The 25,356-nt window shown below is 55.2% G+C and overlaps 1 protein-coding gene across 2 annotated transcripts in view; it reads left to right on the top strand.

Moving 5' to 3' along the window:
- Positions 1-25,356, top strand: part of GLI1 (GLI family zinc finger 1) — a 38,689-nt gene that overhangs the window by 8,176 nt on the left and 5,157 nt on the right. The window contains exons 2-10 of one of the 2 annotated variants that reach the window (XM_074530718.1): positions 15,204-15,373; positions 15,480-15,557; positions 16,440-16,635; positions 17,383-17,533; positions 20,370-20,468; positions 20,547-20,687; positions 21,830-21,979; positions 22,810-22,974; positions 24,101-24,349. In XM_074530718.1, the coding sequence (XP_074386819.1) occupies positions 15,277-15,373; positions 15,480-15,557; positions 16,440-16,635; positions 17,383-17,533; positions 20,370-20,468; positions 20,547-20,687; positions 21,830-21,979; positions 22,810-22,974; positions 24,101-24,349 (1,326 nt within the window). In that variant the 5' untranslated portion in view covers positions 15,204-15,276. Of the gene's footprint in view, positions 1-15,203; positions 15,374-15,479; positions 15,558-16,439; positions 16,636-17,382; positions 17,534-20,366; positions 20,469-20,546; positions 20,688-21,829; positions 21,980-22,809; positions 22,975-24,100; positions 24,350-25,356 lie in introns of both variants that reach the window. The other variant, XM_074530717.1, reaches the window with a different exon arrangement.

Genomic DNA, 25,356 nt, shown 5'->3' with positions numbered 1-25,356 from the left:
CCAGCCTGCCCAGCTGGGATGGGGACAATTCCTGATGCCACAGGATGGGATTTTTGGGGAAGGAACAGGCTCAGTGTCCTGCACATCCCCCTGATCCCATCCTTGGGGGAATCCTGCAGGATGGGGTTGTGGAGTTGGAACAGGCTCTGGATCCTCCTGCTCCTGCAGGATGGGATTTTTGGGGTAGGAGCAGGTTCAGTGTCAGGCCCCTGCCCGCAGTGAGAGGATGGATTTTGCTGCTTGTCACCTCTGACCTTCCACCCCTCAGGATGTCCAGGATATCCCCAGCTGGGATGGGGACAATTCTTGCTGCCACAGGAGGGGCTGTGGGGTAGGAACAGGCTCAGTGTCAGGCTCATTCCCTGCTCTCATCCTCAGGGGAATCCTGCAGGATGAGGTTTTGGTGTAGGAACAGGCTCTGGGTCCTGCACATCCCTCTGCTCTTGCAGGATGGGATTTTATTTTTGGGGTAGGAACAGACTCAGTGTTAGGTTCATCCTCCTGCTCCCATCCTTGAGGGAATCCTGCAGGATGGGGTTGTGGGGTTGTGGGGTAGGAACAGGCTCAGTGTCCTGCAAATCCTCCTGCTCCATCCTTGGGGGAATCCTGCAGGATGAGGTTCTCAGGTAGGAACAGGCTCAGTGTCAGGCCCCTGCCTGCAGTGAGAGGATGGATTTTGCTGCTTGTCACCTCTGACCTTCCACCCCTCAGGATGTCCAGGATGTCCCCAACCTGCCCAGCTGGGATGGGGACAGTTCTTGATGCCACAGGATGGGATTTTTGGGGCAGGAACAGGCTTAGTGTCCTGCAAATCCCCCTGCTCCCATCCTTGAGGGAATTCTGAACAATGGAGTAGGAACAGGCTCAGTGTCAGGCTCATTCCCTGCTCCCATCCCTGAAGGAATCCTGCAGGATGGAATTTTTGGGGCAGGAACAGGCTCAGTGTCCTGCAAATCCCCCTGATCCCATCCTTGGGGGAATCCTGCAGGATGAGGTTGTGGAGTTGTGGGGCAGGAACAGGCTCGGTGTCAGGCTCATCCCTGCCTGCAGTGAGAGGATGGATTTTGCTGTTTGTCACCTCCGACCTTCCACCCCTCAGGATGTCCCCAGCCTGCCCAGCTGGGATGGGGACAACTCCTGATGCCACAGGAGGGAGTGGAGCCTGCCAGGGGCTCCCACAGCCGGGAGTGACTCAGAGCTGGGCTTTTATGGGTCCCACATGTTCCCTGTTGCTGCTTCCCCTCCAGCGCCGGCGAGGAGGAGGAGGAGGAAGAGGGGGAAGCATAAAAATTCCTTCCAGCAGCTGCTGCCATGTGTGCCCCCCCTCACCTCCACCCCAAAACCTTGCCCCCCACCCAGCCAGGCTTTAGGGGAGTGATTTTTTGGGGGGGTAGCAAGTGCTGGGGGCCAAAACAAACAACGAGGGTCTCCTGTTGGACCACCTATGGAGCCCCCCCAGCCCTGCCACGGCTTCCTGAGCAGCTCTGCTGTGCTGCAGGGATGGGAATCCCATTTTTCCAAGCTCTCCTCGTGGGTTATCCCTGGCCTGGGTGTGCAGGACCAGTCTGGGGTCGGCTGTTGATGTTCTCTGCCCTGAGATGTGCAGGATGGTTCTGCTTCAGCAACAGAAGAACCAGCGTGGACTCTTCACTTGTCGGTCTTGAGGTTGTTTATTAATTCTTATCTATAAAATTTTCTTTCTGGCCAGCCGAGGTCTGCTCAGCAGGGCAGCCACAGGCACTCCGACCACCCTTAGGGTGGTGTTGTGTTTTTATACTACAAACTACGTATATCATATTTACTTTTAATTCCCAATACCTATCACCCTTGTTAGACAGTGCACTTCTACTCTAAACCAATCCCAAAGTGCCACCATCGCCCAGAAAATGGAGAACAAGAAGAAGAAAGAAGGACAGGACACACCATGATTCCTCCATCTTGTCCCCATAACCCCCATACCAAAAATCCTAAAATCTACATTTTCACCCCATGATTATTTTGCTATTACACCATTCAAACCTGTGTGAATTTCACATCCTCATGCCAAGCTGGCAATTCGTTAGAAGGATGAAAATCAGGCCACCAGGTGTTTGGGGCAGCGTGCCAGGGTCTCTGAGCCCCCCAACAGGGTCCTTGGCAGCTCTGGGCATCCCAAGGGATGTGCTGGGTTCCCACAGAGCAGCTCCTGCTCCTCTGAGCACACACACGTGTGTGTGTGTGTGTGTGTGTGTGTGTGTGTGTGTTTGCACACCCAGGGACGTGTCAGAGCGCGTGCCAGGCAGGGCTGGGTGGGTTTTGCCCCCCTGAGGTGGCACCGGGAGGGGTGGGTGGCACAAGGAGGGGTTTGTGGTGCTCCCCGAGGGAGGTGGAAACGGCAAAAAGGAATTTGGGGTTGGGTGGGGATGGGGATGGGGATGGGAGAGGGAGGATGGAGGGTGGGGTGTGCTAAATGTGTCCTGGCTGTGCTGGGTCTGTGTGTCTGTCCTGGCTGTGCTGTGTGTCTGTGTGTCCGTCCTGGCTGTGCTGGGTCTGTGTGTCTGTCCTGGCAGCGCTGTGTCTGTGTGTCTGTCCTGACAGTGCTGTGTCTGTCCTGGCAGTGCTGTGTCTGTGTGTCTGTCCTGGCTGTGCTGTGTCTGTCCTGGCTGTGCTGTGTCTGTGTGTCTGTCCTGGCTGTGCTGTGTCTGTCCTGGCTGTGCTGTGTGTCTGTCCTGGCTGTCCTGTGTCTGTCCTGGCTGTGCTGGGTCTGTGTGTCTGTCCTGGCTGTGTCTGTGTGTCTGTCCTGGCTGTGCTGTGTCTGTGTGTCTGTCCTGGCAGTGGTGTGTCTGTGTGTCTGTCCTGACAGTCCCGTGTCTGTGTGTCTGTCCGGGCTGTGCTGTGTCTGTGTGTCTGTTCTGTCAGTGCTGTGTCTGTGTGTCTGTCCTGGCTGTGCTGTGTCTGTGTGTCTGTCCTGGCTGTGTTTGTGTGTCTGTCCTGACCGTGCTGTGTCTGTCCTTCTGTCCTGGCTGTGTCTGTGTCTGTCCTGACAGTGCTGTGTGTGCTCTTTTCCCTCCAGAGCAACACAGACATCCCCAGGGTGGAGTTTGGGATGTCCCAAGTCTGCCCTGGCAGTGCTGTGTCTGTGTGTCTGTCCTGGCTGTGTCCGTGTGTCTGTCCTGACACCCCTGTGTCCATTCCTCTCCCCCCACACCAGCACTCTTCTCCCCTTTCCCCACCCCATCCAGCTCACCCTTCCTTTCCTCAGCTGATTTTTCCTTCCCGGAGCTTTCCGCGGCCCGGGACCACCTTGGCTGGAGCGCGGCAGCCCCGCCCGCCCGGGATCGTGACCCTGCGCCGCTCCCTTTGCGAGCCCCTGAACCCGAAGCGATTCCCTTTGTGGAGCCCTGCCCAGATTAGCTGAGCCTGCCCCACACTGAGGGGCTGGGCCGCTCCTAAAGCCCGGCCTAACTCTGGGGACAGCACAGGGGGGTCCCACACATCCCCTCTGCGCCCAGAAATTTGTGGGGTCACGGTGGGAGGTGGGAGGTGGGAGCAAAGAAACCCAAAATTTGAGGGGTGATGGGAGCAGAGAAATCCCAAAATCGCATTTGTGAAGTTTCGTCCCAGCCCAACCTGAGCTTTTAGGGCTCAAAATTTGTTTTTTCCATAAAGGATCTGCAGCTCTGTGCAGCCCCAGGGAGCCGGAGATCCCTTCTGAGCCCAGAAATTTGTGGGGTCACGGTGGGAGGTGGGAGCAAAGAAACCCAAAAATTGAGGGGTGGGAGCAAAGAAACCAAAAATTGGGAGGTGGGAGCAAAGAAACCCAAAAATTGAGGGGTGATGGGAGCAGAGAAACCCCAAAATCGCATTTGTGAGGTTTGGTCCCAGCCCAAGCTGAGCTCTTAAGGCTCAAAATTTGTTTTTTCCATAAAGGATCTGCAGCTCTGTGCAGCCCCAGGGAGCCGGAGATCCCTTCTGAGCCCAGAAATTTGTGGGGTCAGGGTGGGAGGTGGGAGCAAAGAAACCCAAAAATTGAGGGGTGGGAGCAAAGAAACCCAAAAATTGCATTTGTGAGGTTTGGTCCCAGCCCAACCTGAGCTTTTAGGGCTCAAAATTTGTATTTTCCATGAGGGATCTGCAGCTCAGTGCAGGTCCAGAGAGCTGGAGATCCCTTCTGAGCCTAGAAATTTGTGAGGTATGGGGAAGAAGCATTTCTCAGCCCAAGCTGAGCTTTCAGGGCTCAAAATTTGTATTTTTTAATGGGGATCTCCAGCTCTGAGCAGCTGCAGGGAGGATGGGAGGGGTTTAGGGTTGGGTTGGGTGGGTTTGGGGCTTTTGGAGTTTGCCCACACCAGCACAGACCCCAATTCTCCTGATAAAAGGTGCCCAGGGGTCTCCTGGGGTGTGGCCCTGTCCCACCACCCCACCCGTCCGTCCGTCTGTCTGTCTGTCTGCTCTCTCTGCTCTGTCTGTCCTTCACTCCCCCCTCCTCATTTTGGGGTGTCTCTGCTCCCACCTCCCATCAGCTTTTGGGTCTCTCTGCTCCCATTTCCCATCACTTTTGGGGTTTCTCTGCTCCCACCAAACCTCAATTTTTGGGTGTTTCTGCTCCCCCCCCAATGCTCAATTCTGGGGTTTCTCTGCTCCCATCACTCCAACTCTCGATTTTGGGGTCTCTCTGCTCCCATCTCCATCAGTTTTGGGGTTTCTCTGCTCCTACCTCCCCTCGGTTTTGGGGTTTCTCTCATCACCCCTCAATTTTGGGTTTCTCTTCTACCATCACTCCTCATTTTGGGGTTTCTCTGCTCCCACCAACCCTCGGTTTTAGGGTTTCTCTGCTCCCACCTCCATCAATTTTGGGGTTTCTCTGCTCCCATGACCCCTTGATTTTTTTGGTGTCTCTACTCCCACCAACCCTCGATTTTAGGGTTTCTCTGCTCCCACCTCACATCAGTTTTGGGGTCTCTCTGCTCTCACTTCCCTCAATTTTTGGATTTCTCTGCTCCCACCACTCCAACTGTGGATTTTGGGGTTTCTCTACTGCCATCACCCCTCAGTTTTGGGTTTCTCTTCTACCATCACTCCTCATTTTGGGGTCTCTCTGCTCCCACCACCCCTCAATTTTTCTGTTCCTCTGCTCCCACCCCCTCCCCTCAATTTTGGATTTCTCTCCTCCCACCTCTCTCAATTTTTGGGTTTTTCTGCTCCCACCTCCCATCACTTTTGGGGTGTCTCTGCTTTCACCACCCCTCGATTCTGGGGTGTCTCTTCTCCAGTTTGGGGGTTTCTCTCCTCCCACTCACACTGAATTTTGGATTTCTCTCCTCCCACCCGCTTCAATTTTTGGGTTTCTCTCCTCCTAACCCCCCATCAATTATGTGTTTCTCTGTTCCCCCACTCCTGAATTCTAGGGTATGTCTGCTCCAGTTTTGGGGTCTCTTTGCTCCCACCATCCCTCGATTTTGGGGTGTCTCTGCTCCAGTTTTGGGGTCTCTCTGCTCCCTCAATTTTTCTGTTTCTCTCCTCCCACCCCCTCCCCTCAATTTTGGATTTCTCTCCTCCCACCCCCCCCCATCCCCACCCTCCCCTCACCCCAAACCCCCTCCCCTCACCCCAAATCCCCTCTCCCGCACTCAGCCCCACTCAACCACGTGTGTGTTCACCGCGCCCCCTCCCCGAGCCCCCCCGAGCCCCCCAGGCCCCCCACGCCGGGGGCTGTGCCTGTTCCTGATGGATCGTGCCACACACAGCTCGGCCTGGGGGGGCTAATCCAGCGCTGCCGCCGCATTCCTGCAGCTGGGGCTGTTAACCCTGCCGGGCCCGGGGGGCTCGGGGGGCTCGGGGGGCTCGGGGAGCCCCCTTGGGGGTGGGAGGGGTGGGAGAGGGGGGATGCACCCATTGGGGGGGTGGGGGGGGGGGCTGTAGGGTTGGGGGGTGGTCGAGGGGGCGTCTGTGCTGTACAGGGAGCTGTGGTGGGGGTCTGCAGTGTTGGGGAGTGCTTGAGTGGGGGTCTGCAGTGTTGGGGAGTGCTTGAGTGGGGTTCTGCAGTGTTGGGGGGTGCCCCATCCTGGGGTGCTGGAGGGGGCGTCTGTCCTGTCTAGGGTGTGGTGGGGGGTCTGTCCCATCTTGGGGTGCTCAAGGTGGGGGTCTGCACTATCATGGGGTGCTCTGGTGAGGGTCTGCCCCATTTTGGGGTGCTCGAGGAGTGGGTCTGTGCCGTCCAGGGTGCTGTGGTGGGGGTCTGCCCCATTTTGGGGTGCTCGAGGAAGGGTCTGTAGGGGCGGGGGATGCTCAAGGGGGGGGGTCTGTGCTATCCAGGGCGCTGTGGTGGGGTTCTGCCCCATCCTGGGGTGTTCAAGGTGGGGGTCTGCCCCATTTTGGGGTGCTCGAAGAGGGGTCTGTGCCATCCAGGATGTGGTGGGGGTCTGCAGGCTTTGGGGGTGCTCAAGGGGAGGGTCTGTCCCCTCCAGAGTGCTGCGATGGGGGTCTGCCCCATTTTGGGGTGTTCGAGGGGAGGGTCTGCCCCATTTTGGGGTGCTGTGGTGGGGGTCTGTGCCATCCAGGGTGCTGTGGTGGGGGTCTGCCCCATTTTGGGGTGTTCAAGGTGCCATCTTGGGGTGCTGGGGAGGCAATTTCAGCCTCCTCCCTTTCCGGTGTCCCCGGTCTGTCCGTGCCCATGTCCGTCTGTCCCCCCCACCCCTCGCTGTCACCACCCCACAAACCCCCTCATTCCTATCCCCTTTTTCCCCTCTCCATCCCCTCCCCTCTCCCGGGTGTCCCGAGGAGGAGGAAACCGGAGCCAGATGCCAAAATCTCGCTGCGTTTGCAGGAAATCAAAGCCGAGGAGCCGTCAGGGGAATGGGGGGCCGGCCATGCCTGACCCCCCCCCCCCCCCCCCCGCCCCGTCCCGCTCCCAATTCCGCGTCTGGAGCCGTCCCCGCTCCTCTGGCCGCGCTCCTGGGTTGTTTTTGGCAGGGAAGCAGCAGGAATGTGTTTCGGTTTGAGTTTCTTGGCAAGGAGGAGGGAGGAGAGCGAGGGGAAGATTCATCCCCCCCCCCCCCCCCCCCTTTCCATCCCCGCCTGCGCCTGGCTCTCAAATTTATGCCCGAAGGCCTCGACTTGGGTGGGCCGAGGCGGTGTGAGGCCGGCGGGGGAGGCCGCGCCGCGGTGGGCGAGGCTCGGGATGGTTCCCAGCGCTTCCCGAAGGCTCCCAGAGCTTCCCAAAGGATCCCAGAGAGCCCCAAAGAGCTCCCAGTGCTTCCCGAAAGCTTCCAGAGCTTCCCAAAGGATCCCAGAGAGCCCCAAAGAGCTCCCAAAGAGCTCCCAGTGCTTCCCGAAGGCTCCCAGAGCTTCCCAAAGGATCCCAGAGAGCTCCCAAAGAGCTCCCAGAGAGCCCCAAATGTTTCCAGAGAGCCCCAAAGGATCCCGGAGAGCCCCAAAGAGCTCCCAGAGAGCCCCAAATGCTCCCAGAGAGCCCCAAAGGATCCCGGAGAGCCCCAAAGAGCTCCCAGAGAGCTTCAAATGCTCCCAGAGAGGCCCGAAGGATCCCAAAGGCTCCCAGAGAGCTCCCAGAGAGCCCCAAAGGATCCCAGAGAGCCCCAAAGGCTCCCAGAGAGCCCCAAAGAGCTCCCAAAGCTTCCCAAAGGCTTCCAGAGACCCCCATAGGCTCCCAGAGAGCCCCAGCCCCATCCAGACCCATCAAATCGGGCGGGGGGGGCACCAAGTTTTGGGGAGCCCCCGTGGAGCCCTGTGGGTCTGAGTGGGGGTTTTGGGGGTGGTTTGGGGTGATTTTGGGCCTTCCAGAGCTTCCCAAAGGCTCCCAGAGAGCCCCAAAGAGCTCCCAGAGAGCCCCAAAGTCTCCCAGAGAGCCCCAGCCCCATCCAGACCCCTCAGATCAGGGGGGCACCGTGTTTTGGGGAGGCCCTGTGGAGCCCTGTGGGTCTGAGTGGGGGTTTTGGGGGTGGGTTTGGGGTGATTTTGGGCCTTCCAGAGCTTCCCAAAGGCTCCCAGAGAGCCCTACCCCCATCCAGACCCCTCCAATCAGGGGGACAAAGTGCTTTGGGGAGCCCCCATTGAGCCCTGTGGGTCTGAGTGGGGGTTTTGGGGTGGTTTTGGGGCTCCCAGAGAGCCCCAGACCCTCGGCTCTGGGGGGGCAATGGGTTTTAGGGAGCCCCCGTGGACCCTGTGGGGTTGGGGGGAGCATCCCGTGGGTCGGAGTGGGGGTTTTAGGGTGGTTTGGGGTGATTTTAGGGTGGTTTTAGGGTGGTTTGGGGGCTCCCACAGAGCCCCAGCCCCATCCAGACCCCTCAAATCAGGGGGGGCAAGGGGTTTTGGGGAGCCCCTGTGGACCCCTGTGGATATGAGTGGGGGTTTTGGGCTGGTTTTGGGGTGTGCTGGTGCTCTGGGGATGTGGGGGATTGGGGAAATGGCACCTGGCACCCACCTGGCACGCTGGAAGTGGGGGCAGAGCCCCCCAGCGCTGGCACAGGAGGTGCTGGAAGGGGTAAAAAGGGGGGGACGCAGCCCTGGGGAGGGAGTGGGGTGAAAATCCAGGCATGGTGTGATCTGTGCTGTACCTGTGTGTCCCCAAATGCAGTGACACCCTGGGCACTCCTGAGTGGGAGCCTGGAAATGTCCCAGCCCAGTTTGGAGCACCCTGGGCTGGAACAGGATGAGCCCTGAGATCCCTCCTGTCCCAAACTGTGATTTCTGTGTGCTGTGGGTGTTTTACCTGTGCCTGCAGAGCTCTGTGTATGTTCTGTACCTGTACCTGTCACACAGGTGTGTGAAGCTGTGCTCTAGGGCTGTCACACATGTGCTGGAAGGGGCAAAAAAGGGGGGACGCAGCCCTGGGGAAGGGAGTGGTGTGAAAATCTGGGGGTGCTGTGTGCTCTGTGCTGTACCTGTGTGCTCTGGGCACACCTGAGTGGGAGCCTGGAAATGTCCCAGCCCAGTTTGGAGCACCCTGGGCTGGAACAGGATGAGCTCTGAGCTCTCTCCTGTCCCAAGCTGTGATTTTTGTGTGAGCTCTGGGTGTGTTCTCTCACCTTTACCTGTCACACAGGTGTGTGAACCTGTGCTCCAGGGCTGTCACACATGTGCTGGAAGGGGTAAAAAAGGGAGAACACAGCCCTGGAAAGGGAAGTGGTGTGAAAACCTGACAGTTCTGAGGTGGGGATGGTGTGTTCTGTGCTGTACCTGTGTGTCCCCACCTGCAGTGACACCCTGGGCACACCTGTGGGGAATTCTGGAAATGTCCCAGCCCAGTTTGGAGCACCCTGGGCTGGAACAGGATGAGCTCTGAGCTCTCTCCTGTCCCAGGCTGTGATTTTTGTGTGAGCCCTGTGTGTGTTCTCTCACCTTTACCTGTCACACAGGTGTGTGAATCTCTGCTCCAGGGCTGATGCTCCTCAGGTGTCTCAGGTGATGCTTGTGAGGAGGAGGAGGAGGAGGTGGAAATTTGCCCCCCTCACCTCCCAGGTGCACATTTGTTGGATTTTCCTCTTTTCTGACCCATAAATGAGGCAGCTGAGAGGTGTTTTGAAAGCTTTTATTCCATTTTCAGTCCCATGTGAAGGGTGAGGCAATACGGGTGTTATAATTCACACCGTCACAATCAGAATCTATATCTTAATTACAATGTAATAATTATAAACTTTTAATTATTATTAAAGGTTTATCATGAATTAATTACAAATCTTTCTTGGCTTATAATGCATTTTCAAGCATTTGAAACTTATTTCTAGTTTTATTTCTCTTTTAGCAACGTTTGTCTCGTTCTGTGCCGTTTCAAAGTCAGGGGTTTTTTACCTTAAAATTTGTATATGAATGCAGATTACTTGAGGTTTTTGTCAGATTTTGAGAATTTTTCACCTAAACACGTGCACCTCTCTGCTGAGCTGGGTCAGTGTGGGTTTGTGTGTGCACGCACACCTGAGCTGGGGGGCTGGGGTCACCCCAAAACCCCAAAAACTTTAGTGGAAGGATTTGCAAACTTCTTTAACCCAGGTGGGAGCTTTTCCCAGGGTTAATCCCCAAATTCTCCTGCCAGGCTCAATCCCAGGTGAGATCCCCTTTCTCCCTGTTTCCTCCTTATCTCTTTTTTCCCTTTTTCCCCCTATTTCCCCCACCTTCTTTGGCTGAGGTCAGCCCACAAACTTTAGGAGAAGGGTTTGCAAACCTCTTTAACCTTGGCAGATGAGGAAAATTGGGAGATTTCTCCAAGGCTAATCTCCAAATTCTGCTAGACTCAATCCCAGGTGAGATCCCCCTTCTCTACTCCCTGTTTTCTCCTCATCCCTTTTTCCCCCTTTTCCCCCTCATTTCCACCCCAAAACCCCACAAACTTTTGGAGAAGGGTTTGCAAACCTCTTTAACCCTGGCAGGTGAGGAAAACTGGGAACTTTTCCTGGGTTTAATCCCCAGAATCTCCTGCCGGATTCAATCCCAGGTGAGATCCCCCTTCTCTCCTCCCTGTTTCCTCCTCATCCCTTTTTTTGTCTTTTTTCCCCCCATTTCCCCCACCTTCCTGGGCTGGGATCACCCCAAAACCCCACAAACTTTAGGAAAAGGGGTTGCAAACCTCTTTAACCCTGGCAGGTGAGGAAATTTGGGAGATTTCTCCAAGGTTAATCTCCAAATTCTGCCAGACTCAATCCCAGGTGAGATCCCCCTTCTCTACTCCCTGTTTTCTCCTCATCTCTTTTTTCCCTTTCCCCCCCATTTCCACCCCAAAACCCCACAAGCTTTAGGAGAAGGGTTTGCAAACCTCCTTAACTCAGGTGGGAGCTTTTCCCAGGGTTAATCCCCAAATTCTCCTGCCAGGCTCAATCCCAGGTGAGATCCCCTTTCTCCCTGTTTCCTCCTTATCTCTTTTTTCCCTTTTTCCCCCTATTTCCCCCACCTTCCTTGGCTGAGGTCAGCCCAAAACCCCACAAACTTTAGGAAAAGGGGTTGCAAACCTCTTTAACCCTGGCAGGTGAGGAAATCTGGGACATTTCTCCAAGGTTAATCTCCAAATTCTGCCAGACTCAATCCCAGGTGAGATCCCCCCTTTTCCACCCTCTGTCCCCTGTTTCCTCATCTCTTTTTTCCCCTTTCCCCCCTCATTTCCACCCCAAAACCCCACAAACTTTAGAAGAAGGGTTTGCAAACCTCTTTAACCCTGGCAGGTGAGGGAAAGTGGGAGATTTTCCCGGGTTAATCCCCAAATTCCCCTTCATGTTTCCAGCCCAGGGGACAGGTGAGAGCCCCTTTCTCTGCCCCGTTTCCTCCTCATCCCTTTTTCCCCCTTTTCCCCCCCATTTCCCCCCACCCTCCCGGGCAGCCCCCTCCCCTGTGCGTGTCCCTCTGTCCCCCCCTGTCCATTCTTCCTGCCTGACACGCTCACAAAGCCCCTGGACGAGCTTTCAAAGGGGGAGCTCATGCGGAAGAATCGCTGCCCCCCGAGCCCCTCCCGGCTCCAAAGCCGACCCAGCGCTGTTCCCAGCGGGGTGAGGGGCTCCCCCTCCCCCAGACCCCCTTGTTTGGGGCGATTCCCCGCCGTTCTAAGGGGGAAGGAGCCCCTTGTTCCCAGCGCCACCCACCCAGTGTGGTGGCATCTCCTGTGAGGTGTCCGTGTCACCCTCGGGGGTTTGGGGACCAGGGGGGTGGGAGTAGATGGGTTCAGGATGGTGGAAATGGGGTTGGGGGGTAAGAAAAGCATCAGGAGTGGGAATGGAGTGGGGGGACAGGATGGTTGAGGTGGATTTGGGGACAGCATGGTGGCCCCAGGTGGTGGCTCCTCCTGCAAGGTGTCCGTGTCACCCTTGGGGTTTTGGGGACCTGGGGAGTGGGAATGGATGGGCTCAGGCTGGAAATGGAGTTGGGGAGGAGGACAAGGATCAGGGGGGTGGGAATGGAGTGGGGGGACAGGATGGTGACCAGGACGTTGGGGACAGAATGGTGGCCCTGGGTGAGGGCAGGACTGGCTTCTGTCCGTGTCACCCTCGGGGTTTTGGGGACCAGGGGTGTGGGAATGGATGGGTTCAGGATGGTGGAAATGGGGTTGGGGGGCAAGAAAAGCATCAGGAGTGGGAATGGAGTGGGGGGACAGGAGGGTTGAGGTGGATTTGGGGACAAGATGGTGACTAGGGGGACCATCTGGGGACAAGATGGGGACAGAATGGTGGCCCTGAGTGAGGGCAAGACTCCTCCAGCGGTGGCTCCTGTCCGTGTCACCCTCATGATTTTGGGGACCAGGGGAGTGGGAACGGATGGGCTCAGGATGGTGGAAATGGATGGAAATTGAGTTGGGGGGCAGGAAAAGCACCAGGAGTGGGAATGGAGTAGGGGGACAGGATGGTTGAGGTGGATTTGGGGACAGCGTGGTGGCCCCAGCTGGTGGCTCCTCCTGCAAGGTGTCCGTGTCACCCTCGGGGATTTGGGAACCAGGGGGGTGGGAATAGATGGTCCAGGATGGTGGAAATGAAGTTGGGGGGCAAGAAAAGCACCAGGAGTGGGGGGACAGGATGGTTGAGGTGGATTTGGGGACACAAGGGTGGCCCTGGACTGGCTTATGTCAGTGTGACCCTCAGGGTTTTGGGGACCAGGGGGGTGAGAATGGACGGGCTCAGGATGGTGGAGATGGATGGAAATGGGGTTGGGTGACAGAACTAGGACTGTGGGGGGGGGGACAGAATGGTGGCCCCAGGTGGTGGCTTCTCCTGCATGGTGTCCCCGTCACCCTCGGGGTTTTGGGGACCAGGGGTGTGGGAGTAGATGGGTTCAGGATGGTGGAAATGGGGTTGGGGGGCAAGAAAAGCATCGGGAGTGGGAATGGAGTGGGGGGACAGGATGGTTGAGGTGGATTTGGGGACAAGATGGTGACTAGGGGGACCATTTGGGGACAAGATGGGGACAGAATGGTGGCCCTGAGTGAGGGCAGGACTCCTCCAGCGGTGGCTCCTGTCCGTGTCACCATCGTGATTTTGGGGACCAGGGGAGTGGGAACGGATGGGCTCAGGATGGTGGAAATGGATGGAAATTGAGTTGGGGGGCAGGAAAAGCACCAGGAGTGGGGGGACGGGATGGTCGAGGTGGATTTGGGGACAGCATGGTTGGTGTGGATTTGGGGACAGGATGGGTGAGATGGATTTGGGGACAGCATGGTTGGTGTGGATTTGGGGACAGGATGGTTGGTGTGGATTTGGGGACAGCGTGGTTGGTGTGGATTTGGGGACAGGATGGTCGAGGTGGATTTGGGGACAGGATGGTTGAGGTGGATTTGGGGACAGGATGGTTGGTGTGGATTTGGGGGCGGGATGGTTGAGGTGGATTTGGGGACAGGGTGGTTGGTGTGGAATTGGGGACAGGATGGTCAAGGTGGATTTGGGGACAGCGTGGTTGAGGTGGATTTGGGGACAGGATGGTCGAGGTGGATTTGGGGACAGGATGGTTGAGGTGGATTTGGGGACAGGATGGGTGAGGTGGATTTGGGGACAGCATGGTTGGTGTGGATTTGGGGACAGCATGGTTGGTGTGGATTTGGGGACAGGGTGGTTGGGGTGGATTTGGGGACAGGATGGTTGGTGTGGATTTGGGGAGAGGATGGTTGGTGTGGATTTGGGGACAGGATGGTTGGGGTGGATTTGGGGACAGCATGGTTGGTGTGGATTTGGGGACAAGATGGTTGGTGTGGATTTGGGGACAGCATGGTTGGTGTGGATTTGGGGAGAGGATGGGTGAGGTGGATTTGGGGACAGGATGGTTGGTGTGGATTTGGGGACAGGATGGTTGGTGTGGATTTGGGGACAGGATGGTTGGTGTGGATTTGGGGACAGCGTGGATGGTGTGGATTTGGGGACAGCATGGTTGGTGTGGATTTGGGGACAGGATGGTCGAGGTGGATTTGGGGACAGCGTGGTGGCCCCAGGTGGGGGCGGGACCCCACACGCAGTGATCGGGGCTGGGCTGGGCTCCCCCCGTGGCTGCGTGGGTGGGACAGGGCAGGGTGGGGACCCGCGGGCAGGGCAGGGCTGGGTGGGACCTGCGGATGCTGGGGAATCCCTGGGAAGGGAGGAGGGAGGGAGCCAAATCGTGTCCTTGGCCTGGGAATGGTTCTGGCTGTGCCTCACTTTCCCAATTCATGGAATCCCAGAATCCCAGAATTTGGGCTGGAAGGAACCTTAAAGTCACGTTCTGATCCCTCACCATAGGTGGGGACATCTCCCACTATCCCAGGTTGCTCCAAGCCCTTGGACACTTCCAGAATTCCAGGGGCACCCTGTGCCAGGCCATCCCCACCCTCACAGGGAGGAATTTCTTCCAAATATCCCCAAATCTCGCCGATTTTTTGTTTAAATCCAGGTCCCAGAAGGAGCCTTAATGTCACTTGCCAACTCCTCAACACAGGCAGGGACACCCTCCACTATCCCAGGTTCCTCCAACCTGGCCTTGGACACTTCCAGAATTCCAGGGGCACCCTGTGCCAGGGCATCCCCACCCTCATGGGGAGGAATTTATCCTCCAAATATCCCCAAATCTCTCCGATTTTTGTGTAAATCCAAGTTCCAAAGGAACCTTAAAGTTGCATTCTGACATCTCACCATAAGCAAGGACACCTTCCACTACCCCAGGTTGCTCCATGCCCCTTCCAACCTGGCCTTGGACACTTCCAGGATTCCAGGGGCACCCTGTGCCACCCTCACAGAGAGGAATTTCTTCCAAATATCCCCAAATCTCGCCGATTTCAGTTCAAATCCAGGTTCCAAAGGAGCCTTAAAGGTCTCGTTTTGACGCCTTTCACTACCCCAGGTTGCTCCAAGCCCTGGCCTTGGGCACTTCCAGGACTCCAGGGACAGCCACAGCTTCTGAGGGCACCCTGTGCCAGGGCATCCCCACCCTCACAGGGAGGAATTTCTTCCAAATATCCTCAAATCTCGCCGATTTTTGTTTAAATCCAGTTCCAGAAGGAACCTGAAAGTGACATTCTGACCCCTCACCATAGGCAGGGACACCTTGCACTGTCCCAGGTTGCTCCAAGCCCTGTCCAGCCTGGCCTTGGACACTTCCATCATTCCAGGGGCACCCTGTGCCAGGGCATCCCCACCCTCCCAGGCAGGAATTTCTTCCCAAAATCTCCAAATTTCGCCGATTTTTGTTTAAATCCATTCCCGGCCATGGGGGTCCCGCGTACTCTGGCGCCCCCTGGCGGCCGAACCCAACCTCTCCCTCTGCCCCCGCTCCAGGTCCCGGTGTCGCCCCCCGGGCCTCGCCACCCCCCCGATGTCCCCCTGAGCCATCCCCGGGCCCTATCGCGACATGTTCGACCCCTCGGGACCCCCGGCCGCCGGCTACAGCGAGCACTGCTGCCTGCACGCCCCGCACGGAGCAGCCCCCGCACCCCCGGGACCACCAGGTGGGTCATGGGGGGGCTTCAGGATCCTCATGGACCCCCCCCCGAGGTCAGGGGGGCTCCGGGGGTCTCTGTCCCACACCCAGCTCAGCTCTGTTCCCTCCTCCAGGGCTGGATTTCCCCGTGTGCCACCAGCCCGGGCACCGCGGGTATGGGCTGGCACCGGGAGCTGAACACTCCGGGGATGGTGAGTCTGGGGGTTTGGGGGGCTGTGGGGCAGGGGGGGTTCCCTAGAGGGGGTTAAACATCCCTGTGTTCCAAATCCAAAGTGAACTGGCGCTCCTGCAGCACCCCAACACCAGGTTTGTGTCCCTGAGGTGCCTCCAGCCCCCCTGGATCATATTGAGAGCTGTGCCCCCTGCTCTGCCCCCGGTTTTGGGGCACCATGGGCAGCGGGGATTCCCTAGAGGGGTTAAACATCTCTCAGTCCCAAATTTAAGGCGCACTCTGAGCACTCCTGCACCCTCCAAACACCGAGATTGTGTCTTTGGGGTGCCTCCAGCTCCCCAGGATCACACTGAGGGCATTTCCCCCGCTCTGCCCCCGGGTTTGGGGCACCATGGGGCAGGAGGGGTTCCCTAGAGGGGGTTAGAAGTCTCTCAGTTCTGTGTGAACTGGCACACTCAGGGCACTCTTGCACCCTTGAAACACCGAGTTTGTGTCTTTGGGGTATCTTCATCCCCTCTGGATCACACTGAGGGCTGTTCCCCCTGCTCTGCCCCCGGTTTTGGGGGGCAGGGAGGATTCCCTAGAGCATTTAAACATCTCTCAGCTCCAAATCTAAAGCACACTCGGGGCACCCCTGCACCCTCCAAACACCAGGTTTGTGTCCTTGGGGTGCCTCCAGCCCCCCAGATCACACTGAGGGCATTTCCCCCGCTCTGCCCCCGGTTTTGGGGCACCATGGGGCGGGGGGGATTCCACAGAGGAATCTCTGTGTTCCAAATCCAAAGTGAGCTGGCCCACTTGGAGCATCCCTGCACCCTCCAAACACCGGGTTTGTGTCCTTGGGGTGCCTCCAGCCCCCCAGGATCACACTGAGGGCATTTCCCCCGCTCTGCCCCCTCAGGCTCCCGTTTCTCCACGCCCCGAGGCGCAGGGAAGCTGGGCAAGAAGCGAGCCCTGTCCATCTCCCCCCTGTCCGACTCCAGCATCGACCTGCAGACCGTGATCCGCACCTCGCCCAACTCCCTGGTGGCTTTCATCAACTCCCGCTGCGCCTCCTCCGGCGGCTCCTACGGTCACCTGTCCATCAGCACCATCAGGTGGGCACTGCCCTGGCACCCCCGGCACCCCCTGGGCTGGGAATCCACAAAATCAGAGGGTTTTGGGAAAGCTGCAGGATGCAGGCATCAGATACAGCAGAACTGGGAGTAGAGCTAAAGCAGCAGGCATGAGATAGGTCAGCAGGGAAAGTATTTAAGCTGTAGAAAAACAAAGGTAAATAGAATAATAGGGGAGGCATCCTCTGTTATTCTGTTTATATATATATTATATGTATAGATAAAAAATATATATTATATTTATATATATATTATATTATATTTATATGTATTCTATATTATATATTATATTTTTATATATATTCTATTATATTTATATATATTCTATATTATATATTATATATTTATATACTATAAATATAGATAAATATATAGTTATATCTATATTTATGTATAGATAATCTAGATATTATATATATTAAATATATATTACACATATATATTATATCTATTATATGTATAATATATATTTTATATATAATATATAGGTAAATATATAAATATATATATTTATTTAAAGATATTCTAGATATTATATTTATATAAAGTATATATTACATATATTACACATATAATACATATCTATTATATATATAATAGATATTTTATATATATAACATATAGGTAAATATATAATTATATCTATATTTAGGAGCAGGGTGGGGAAGGGATGGTTGGGATTCCAGATCTCCGTTCTTATCTCCTGATGGTGTCACCTGCTCTCCACAGCCCGTCCCTGGGGTACCAGAGCCCACCTGGGCAGCAGAAGGGCCAAGGGCACCTGTACCCGACACCCCCAGCCTGCAGCTCCCACGAGGTGCCCACACGTGGGGGGCTGCTGCAGCACCCACCTGCTCGAGGGGCACTGAAACACTGCCAGGTATGGGGGATCTGTGAGAAAAATCCTAAAACATTGCCAGGTATGGGGGAAATGTGAGAGAAACCCTAAAACATTGCCAGGTATGGGGGGAAATGTGAGAGAAACCCTAAAACACTGCCAGGTATAGGGGAAATGTGGGAGAAACCCTAAAACACTGCCAGGTATGGGGGGAAATGTGAGAGAAACCCTAAAACACTGCCAGGTATAGGGGAAATGTGAGAGGAACCCTAAAACACTGCCAGGTATGGGGGGGAAATGTGGGAGAAACCCTAAACACTGCCAGGTATGGGGGATCTGTGAGAGAAACCCTAAAACACTGCCAGGTATGGGGGGAAATGTGAGAGAAACCCTAAACACTGCCAGGTATGGGGGATCTGTGAGAGAACACTAAAACACTGCCAGGTATGGGGGAAAATGTGAGAGAGGAACCCTAAAACACTGCCAGGTATGGGGGATCTGTGAGAGAAACCCTAAAACACTGCCAGGTATGGGGGATCTGTGGGAGAAACCCTAAAACATTGTCAGGTATGGGGGAAAAGGTGAGAGGAACCCTAAAACACTGCCAGGTATGGGGGGAAATGTGAGAGAAACCCTAAACACTGCCAGGTATGGGGGGATCTGTGAGAGAGAAACCCTAAAACACTGCCAGGTATGGGGGAAATGTGAGAAAAACCCTAAAACACTGCCAGGTATGGGGGAAATGTGAGAAAAACCCTAAAACACTGCCAGGTGTGGGGGATCTGTGAGAGAAACCCTAAAACACTGCCAGGTATGGGGGATCTGTGAGAGGAACCCTAAAACACTGCCAGGTATGGGGGGAAATGTGAGATAGACCCTAAAACACTGCCAGGTATGGGGGATCTGTGAGAGGGACCCCAAACACTGCCAGGTATGAGGGAAATGTGAGAGAAACCCTAAAACACTGCCAGGTATGGGGGAAAATGTGAGAGAAACCCTAAAACACTGCCAGGTATGGGGAGAAATGTGAGAGAAACCCTAAAACACTGCCAGGTAGGGGGGATCTATGAGAGGGACCCCAAACACTGCCAGGTATGGGGGGAAATGTGAGATAGACTCTAAACACTGCCAGGTATGGGGGATCTGTGGGAGAAACCCTAAAACATTGCCAGGTATGGGGGATCTGTGAGAGAGAAACCCTAAAACACTGCCAGGTATGGGGAAAATGTGAGATAAAACCCTAAACACTGCCAGGTATGGGGGGAAATGTGAGAAAAACCCTAAAACACTGCCAGGTATGGGGGGGAAATGTGAGATAAACCCTAAAACACTGCCAGGTATTGGGGAAAATGTGAGAGAAACCCTAAACACTGCCAGGTATGGGGGAAAATGTGAGAGAAACCCTAAAACACTGCCAGGTATGGGGGGAAATGTGAGAGGAACCCTAAAACACTGCCAGGTATGGGGGATCTGTGAGAGAAACCCTAAAACACTGCCAGGTATGGGGGGAAATGTGAGAAAAACCCTAAAACACTGCCAGGTATGGGGGAAAATGTTAGAGAAACCCTAAAACATTGCCAGGTATGGGGGAAATGTGAGAGGAACCCTAAAACACTGCCAGGTATGGGAAATCTGTGAGAGGAACCCTAAAACACTGCCAGGTATGGGGGGATCTGTGGGAGAAACCCTAAAACACTGCCAGGTATGCAGGGAAAATGTGAGATAGACCCTAAACACTGCCAGGTATGGGGGATCTGTGAGAGAGAAACCCTAAACACTGCCAGGTATGGGGGATCTGTGAGAGAAACCCTAAAACACTGCTAGGTATGGGGGGAAATGTGAGAGAAACCCTAAAACACTGCCAGGTATGGGGGAAAATGTGAGAGAAACCCTAAAACACTGCCAGGTATGGGGGTAAATGTGAGAGAAACCCTAAAACACTGCCAGGTATGGGGGTAAATGTGAGAGAAACCCTAAAACACTGCCAGGTATGGGGGGAAATGTGAGAGAAACCCTAAAACACTGCCAGGTATGGGGGATCTGTGAGAGAAACCCTAAAACACTGCCAGGTATGGGGGGATTTGTGAAATGGGACACAGAAACACTTCCAGGTGTGGGGGAAATGTGAGAGAGGGGATCCCTGTGAGTAGGGTTCCGTTTAATTTGGGATCCTTGTTATTGGGGTTCCATGTGAAAGGGGATCCCTGTGGGAGGGATCAGTGTGGTTTGGGTTCCATGTAACTGGGGATCCGTGCAATTGAGAATCTCTGCGAGTGGGGTTCCATGGAATTGGGGTTCCATGGAATTGGGGATCTGTATGAGTGGGGTCCCATGTGAAAAGGGGATCCCTGTGAGTGGGGTTCCATGTGAAAGGGTTTCCATGGAATTGGGGTTCCATGTAAGTGGGGATCTGTGAGTGGGGCTCCATGTGAAAGGACGTTCCTGAGAGTGGGGTTCCATGTGAAAGGGGATCCCTTTGATTGGGGTTCCATGTAATTGAGGATCTCTGTGAATGGGGTTCCATGTGAAAGGGGGTCCCTGTGATTGGGGCTCCATGTAATTGGGGTTCCATGTAATTGAGGATCTCTGTGAATGGGGTTCCATGTGAAAGGGGATCCTGTGAGTGGGGCTCCATGTAATTGGGGTTCCATGTAATTGAGGATCTCTGTGAGTGGGGTTCCATGTGAAAGGGCATCCCCATGAGTGGGGTTCCCTGTGAGTGGGGATCCCTGTGATTTGGGTTCCATGTAATTGGGGATCCCTGTGATTTGGGTTCCATGGAAGTGAGCTGCATCCATGTGAGCTGTGCATCCCTGTCGTTCCTGTTCCCGTGCCCATCTCCTGCTGACTCCCTCCCTCTTCCCTGCCCTGGCAGCAGCTGAAGCTGGAGTGGAGCCTGAGCAGCCCCCTGAGTGCCAAATTCCCAGAGGAGCGATCTGAGGGTGACGTCTCCAGCCCAGCATCCACGGGCACCCAGGTACACCCCTGCCCATCAGATCCCCCCAAACTGCCGTGGGGTCACACCTGGGAGCGCTCACCTGCCCGTGCCCCCCAGGACCCCTTGCTGGGCATGCTGGATGTCCGGGAGGAGCTGGAGAAGGAGGATGGCAAAGCCGAGTGTGAGGCTGTGTATGAGACCAACTGCTACTGGGACGGCTGTGCCAAGGAGTTCGACACGCAGGAGCAGCTGGTGCACGTGAGTCAGGGGCTGCCAAGGTGTTGCCACCCCAAAATCTGCCCTCAGGCTGCTGGGCAGCATCCCCTGGATCAGCCTGGGATTCCTGCTCCCAGGTCCCGGCCATCCCTGGGGACTCACCATGGTGCTGGAGTTCCCTCCTGGTTCTCCTCAGTTCTCCTCAGCCACTGGTGCTTCCAGATCCCTCCTTTGCTGCAGCTTTCCTTCCTCCAACCCTCCCATTTCCCCTGACCATCCTTTGGGCCACTTGGACCCCTCTTGGTCCTCCCAGAGTATCCCTCAAGCATCCCCTGCATTCTCTGCCTCCTCCAAACACCACCAGGGCTGTTCTCCCCCAAGCTCTGGTGTCTGCACCTGCCATCCCAGTCCCTCTATGTCCCTTTCTCCCACACCAGTCTGTCCATGCCCCTTTCTCCCATCCCATTCCTCTCTCAATCCCTCCAACCCCTTTTTCCCACCCCAGTCTTTCCTGTATCTCTTTCTCCCATCCCAATCCCTCCATCCCCTTTCTCCCATCCCAGTCTATCAATGTCCTTTTCTCCCATCCCAGTCTGTCCATGTCCCTTTCCCATCTCAGTCTCTCCTCTGTTCGTTTCTCCCTCCCCAGTCTTTCCTGTATCTCTTTCTCCTCTCCCAGTCCCTCCATCTCCCTTTCCCCATCCCAATCTCTCCTGTATCCCTTTCTCCCATCCCAGTTTATCCTGTATTCCTTTCTCCTACCCCACTCTTCTCCCAATCCCTTCATCCCCTTTCTCCCATCCCAGTCTGTTCATATCCCTTTCCCACCCCAGTCTCTCCTGTATCCCTTTCTCCCATCCCTATCCCAGTTTCTCCTCTGTCCCTTTCTCCCACTCCATTTGTCTCTCAATCCCTCCAACCCCTTTTTCCCACTCTTTTTCCTGTATCTCTTTCTCCCATCCCAATCCCTCCATCCCCCTTCTCCCATCCCAGTCTCTCTTGTGTCCCTTTCTCCCACCCCACTCCTTTCCCAGTCCTTCCATCTCCTTTTTCCCGTCCCTGTCTCTCCTGTATCCCTTTCTCCCATCCCAATCCCCCATCCCCTTTCCCTCCTTCGTCCCCCATCCCTTGCCCACCTCCCCAGTGCCCCCAGTGCCCCCAGTGACGCTGCCCTCCCTCCCCAGCACATCAACAACGAGCACATCCACGGCGAGAAGAAGGAGTTCGTGTGCCACTGGGCGGCGTGCTCGCGGGAGCAGAGGCCCTTCAAGGCTCAGTACATGCTGGTGGTGCACATGAGGCGCCACACGGGAGAGAAACCTCACAAGTGCACGGTGAGAGGCCAAAAAACTGCCCCCAAAATCCTGGCTGGGCTGGGGGAGTGAGGGGTGTCTCGGTTTGGAAAGAGAGGTGGGTGATGAAGAAGGCAGGAGCATCGCCTGAAATGGAAAATGGAAACCCTCTCCCTCCAAATTATTATAAATTTTAAATTAAGGGGCTCTCAGGCAAAAAATATGGGAGCAGGAATAACAGTTTGCCTTGGTTTGAAAGTCAGGTGTGTGCTAAAGAAGGCAGGAGCCTCCCCTGAAATGGAAAATATAAATCCCCTCCCTCCAAATTATTATAAATTTTAAATTAAGGGGCTTTCAGGCAAAAAATATGGGAGCTGGAGCCTGGGTGGCAGAAGGTGGGTACAGGTGTGGTGCTCATGGAATCCTGGAATGTTTTGAGTTAGAGGCACCTCAAAGTTCATCCCATCCCACCTTCCACTACCCCAGGCTGCTCCAAGCCCTGTCCATCCTGTCCTTGGACACTTCCAGGGATGGGGCAGCCTCAGCTTCTCTATGCCAGGGCCTGCCCACCCTCACAGGGAGAAATTTCTTCCCAAAATCCCATTTAAACCCACATGGCCCTAGAGTTATCCCATGCTTTGGAGTATGTTCCTGAATTGAATCAGGATGGGGAGCTGGGTGCTGCCGTCAATCCCAGTTTGGGGACCCTCTGAGGGGCTGCCATGGGGCAGAAGGAGGTGGCACAACCCCAGGGTGAAGGTGTGAGGGTGGCAGGTGTGTTGGGAGGTGAGATGTGTCACATGTGGGACGTGTCACCACTGCTCCCAGTCCTGGTGACGGCGTGTGACACGTCCCACCCTGCTCTGCTGCAGTTTGAGGGCTGCAACAAGGCCTATTCCCGCCTGGAGAACCTCAAGACCCACCTGCGCTCGCACACGGGGGAGAAACCCTACGTGTGTGAGCACGAGGGGTGCAACAAAGCCTTCTCCAACGCCTCCGACCGCGCCAAGCACCAGAACCGCACCCACTCCAACGAGGTACGGCCCCACCGTGTGCTCCCAGGCCATTGCTGCCCTCTGAGAGCTCCTCACACCCCTGGGCATTGCCCCAACTCCATCTTTTCCTGCTTTAAACATCCCCTTCATCACCCTGGAATCCCTTTATCCTGCTTATTCCTTCCTTTGCCATCCTGAGCTCACTCCAGTGCCCACCATGCGCCCTCCAAGGTGACTCAACCACTTTGATGCCACCCTCAGCTCTCTGCAGAGGTATGGCCCCACCGTGTGCTCCCGGGTCATTGCTGCCCTCTGAGAGCTCCTCACACCCCTGGGCATTGCCCCAACTCCCTCTTTTCCTGCTTTAAATGTCTCCTTCATCACCAGCATTCATCACCAGCATTCCTCCCTTTACCCCTTTTCTTCCTCTGCCATCCTGAGCCCACCATGCACCCTCCAAGGTGGCTCAACCACTTTGATGCCAACCCCAGCTCTCTGCAGAGGTACGGCCCCACCGTGTGCTCCTGGGTCATTGCTGCCCTCTGAGAGCTCCTCACAGCCCTGGGCATTGCCCCAACTCCCTCTTTTCCTGCTTTAAACATCTTCTTTGTCACCCTGGAATCCCTTTATCCTGCTCACTCCTTCCTCTGCCATCCTGAGCTCACCCCAGTGCCCACCGTGTGCCCTCCATGGGGACTCACCTGCTTTGATGCCACCCTCAGCTCTCTCCAGAGGGTGCCAAGGGGAGTTTGTTTTTGGGGAGGGGTCTCCTCCATCACCAGCATTCCCCCTGGGATCCCTTTACCCCACCCCTGGGGAGTTCCCTCTTTCCTCTGCCATCCTGAGCTCACCATGCGCCCTTCAAGATGGCTCAGCCGCTTTGATGCCACCCTCAGCTCTCTCCAGAGGGTGGCAGGGGGGGTTTATTTTTGGGGAAGGGGCTGCAGTTGGAGCTGACACCTCCCTTCTCCATGCCTACCAGGTCCCTCTGGCATCCCTTTACCCCACTCCTGGGCAGTTCCTCCTTCCTGAGCTCATCCCAGTGCGCACCGTGCGCCCTCCATAGGGCTTTGATGCCACCCTCAGCTCTCTGCGGAGGGTGCCAAGGGGGGTTTATTTTTGGGTTGGGGGCTGCAGTCGGAGCTGTCTCCCCCCCTCCTCCCTGCAGAAGCCCTACGTGTGCAAGATTCCCGGCTGCACCAAGCGCTACACCGACCCCAGCTCCCTGCGCAAACACGTCAAGACCGTGCACGGCCCCGACGCCCACGTCACCAAAAAGCACCGGGGGGACGTGGGGCCGGGCCGGGCACTGCCCACCCCCGGTGCCCCCCCAGACATGAAGCAGGAGAAGGAGGCAAACGGCCCCAGCGAGGCTCGGAAGGACGATGGGAAACTCCTGGTGCCCGAGCTGGCCTTGGTGAGTGAGGAGCTGCGGGGGTGATGGAGGATGGAGGGAGGGTTTGGTGGTGGGGGACAGGAAAAACCAGCCCAAAGGTGTTCCTGGGGAGGCTTAGATATTGGGATATCTAATATTAGGATATCTAATATTAGGATATTAGATATTGGATAATAGGGAAAATTTCTTTGTTGTCAGGCACTGGAATGGGCTGCGCTATGAAATCACCGTCCCTTTTCGGTGCAGTGTCCAAAAAACTCTGGGATGTGGCATTTGGGGATGTGGTTTATTGCTGAGCATGGCAGCGTTGGGTTAATAGTTGGACTCAGTGATCTCAGAGGCTTTTCCAACCTTCTTGGTGATGCCAAGTGTGTCCAAGTGTGTCCTAACCCAACATGGCAGCGTGTGGTGGTGTTTGCAGGGGTGCCAGGATGAGGGAAGAGATGAGAATCTTGACTCCATGTTTCAGAAGGCTGATTTATTATTTTATTTTATATCTATATTAAAAGAAAATTATATATTAAAACTTACTAAAGAGTAGAAGAAAGGAGTTCATCAGAAGGCTTGAAAGGAATGGAAATGGATGATAATAAAATCTTGTGACGGACCACAGAGTCTGAGACAGCTGGACTGTGATTGGCCATTAATTAAAAACAACCGCATGAGACCAATCACAGATGCACCTGTTGCATTCCACAGCAGCAGATAATCAATGTTTACATTTTGTTCCTGAGGCCTCTCAGCTTCTCAGGAGGAAAAATCCTAACGAAAAGATTTTTCATAAAATGTGTCTGTGACATTAGTGTTGGGTTTAGTTGGACTCAGTGATCTCAGAGGCTTTTCCAGCCTTCATGGTGATTCCAAGTGTGTCCTGGTGTTGGGATCTCCAGCTTATCAGAGTGACCCCGAGAAAAGTTCCTAAGTCTCTTTTCCCAGCCCAGCGCTTGAAGAAGGAGTCAGAACTCTTTATTTCTCAATCTCAAGGTTGTTTATTCTATCTTATCTTAAAATTCTTTCTCCTGCCCTGC

This window comes from Zonotrichia albicollis, chromosome 33 (assembly GCF_047830755.1).
Source record: "Zonotrichia albicollis isolate bZonAlb1 chromosome 33, bZonAlb1.hap1, whole genome shotgun sequence".
NCBI lineage: Eukaryota > Metazoa > Chordata > Aves > Passeriformes > Passerellidae > Zonotrichia > Zonotrichia albicollis.
Note: the sequence above shows the minus strand (reverse complement) of the source record. Positions and strands in the feature narration are given on the sequence as shown.